The sequence below is a fragment of the Vollenhovia emeryi genome, unplaced genomic scaffold (genome assembly GCF_000949405.1).
Source record: "Vollenhovia emeryi isolate VEMERY1.0 unplaced genomic scaffold, V.emery_V1.0 DF939466.1, whole genome shotgun sequence".
Lineage (NCBI taxonomy): Eukaryota > Metazoa > Arthropoda > Insecta > Hymenoptera > Formicidae > Vollenhovia > Vollenhovia emeryi.
Window position 1 is genome coordinate 63,726 of NW_011966900.1, and position 2,149 is coordinate 65,874.

The 2,149-nt window shown below is 34.6% G+C and overlaps 1 protein-coding gene across 2 annotated transcripts in view; it reads right to left on the reverse strand.

The window, feature by feature from the left end:
- LOC105557506 overlaps positions 1–2,143 on the reverse strand; it is an 11,018-nt gene extending 8,875 nt beyond the window's left edge. For both annotated transcript variants that reach the window (XM_012004760.1, XM_012004761.1), the window contains exon 1: positions 1,488–2,143. In XM_012004760.1, the coding sequence (XP_011860150.1) occupies positions 1,488–1,511 (24 nt within the window). In that variant the 5' untranslated portion in view covers positions 1,512–2,143. The remainder of the gene's footprint in view (positions 1–1,487) is intronic.
- Positions 2,144–2,149: the final 6 nt, after the last annotated feature.

A 2,149-nucleotide genomic window follows, 5' to 3' on the forward strand; every position in this document is an offset into this window, starting at 1 on the left:
CGTGACAGCCCAGACAGCACACATATCTAAAAGACATCATAAAGACGTCTTTAAGACCTCTTTTAGACTTAAAGGCGTGTTAAAGCTGTCTTTTTAGATATGGTGGGCTGTCTGGGAGGGGCCATGATCCGAAATTCATACCCAGTAAACACAAAGTAACAGTTATATGACTGTAAGTTAAAATTTCCTAATCAACAATATAACTGTTATATAACACGTGTGTTATGTAACAGTTATATTGTTGAGTAGGAAATTTTAACTTACGGTTATGTAACTGTTACTTTGTGTTTACTGGGTTGTTACTACTGAAAATCTACAACATTCAGAGAAAATACACTAACACTAATTGTAAGATTAGTAAATCTTTCTCTGGTAGGCCAAATTTCAATTTAAATCAGTCTCAATTCGTAACCTGATACGGCTTAAAATGAATTATATATTTTCGATAGTAGCACCGAATTTCGAAACATGGCGATAATATATAGTATTATGATGATATGCATCAATCGATAGTGGGGCAGCATGCTGAGATATACGCAAATATGTGATTTATAAATAAAGCAGGAAAAAATCGAAATATATAATAAATTGTACGTGCTTCTATTCCTTGCACAAAAAAGCGTCAGTGTACGATATTGAATAAGCACAAAAATGCGTCAATCTAATCTTTTCGCGATTTATTCTAATGATATCTTGCAAAAGTCATGTAGGAACGCATATTGATTAAAAATGTCGTACATCGAATCGTGTGTAAGATCGAAATAATCATCTTAGAGTGAACGAGAATCGTATTCGTCAAACTCTACGTACGTATTTAATTTGATACTGTAATTGCACGCATAAACATTCAATGTAAGAGCCATTAATGTATTTCTCATATTGTCGATTACTTACGTCGTTTGCGATGAAATGGACGCTAGTGGAGAAAATATATAGCTAATGGAAAATCAATGTCAGTTTATTTAATCCGTTTAGATTGTCCGTATAGTAATTGTTTCTCTGCAAGATGATTCAGAAATACGACACAAGATGATTACAACAAAAGCATTATGACGACAAGAATTGAATGACATCAAGGTTATATTAGATGCAGCACTGTCATCACGGACCTAAAGACAGAAAGACAGTCCCGAGATATAATAAATGACATATGTACTACATTTCTTTGCACAATAGCAGTGTAGACGTAATATCGAGTAAGCACAAGAATATGTTGATCTCACTTTTTTTCGAGAATTATCCCAACGATATCTTGCAAAAGTCATTAAGGAACGGGTACTGCACGTACACTGAATCGCGTATGAGATCGAAATAATCATGTTAGAGTGAAAAGAGATCGTATTCGTGGAACTCTCTGAAATTCACTTAGATACTGTAATTGCGCGCATAATCGTTCAACGTAAGAGCGAGTATTCTAATTCTCGTGCCTCGATAAATAACGCCGTTTGGAATGAAATATACACCGGTCGAGATAATATGTAACTTACAAAACCAATGTCAGTAATCCTCATATAATCTTTTTAGATGTACTACTTTTTAGATATACTGTTTCTCTGCAAGACGGTTCAGAAATACGACACAAGCACGGTGATTACAACAAAAGCGTTAACACGACGAGAACTGAACGACATGAGCACGAAGGTTGTGTAAAATGATGAACTGCGTAGAGAAGCGCGGGTAACGTGCACAGACATGTTCTTCCGCGATATCACACGTGATTACATGACGGGGGTAGCGTTCCGAAACTCATTGTCACTAGATAAAATATAACCAATCAGTGAAAACTTACTAAACCCTAGTAAATTTTTATTTGATTGGTCTTTCAAACTATAATATTTATCTCAAACCGTAATCCGATACGAATTGAAATAAATTACAAAGTTTCAATACTTGCACTTAATTTCGATACACAGCGACGATAGTATCATAATGATACGCATTAATCCGACAGTCGGATGACATACTGAGATTTACTTACATGTGATTTTTATACAAAGCCGGGAGAAAAACTTTTATGCAATTTGTCAATCTATTTTATGAAAGAGTATGAAATAAAGTATCTTCGACTTTCCACGTAGAATGTAGCAAAAAATTGGACTTTTACTGTTTACACTACCTAAATTTTCTTTGCTTTTCCGCGAAACGTATA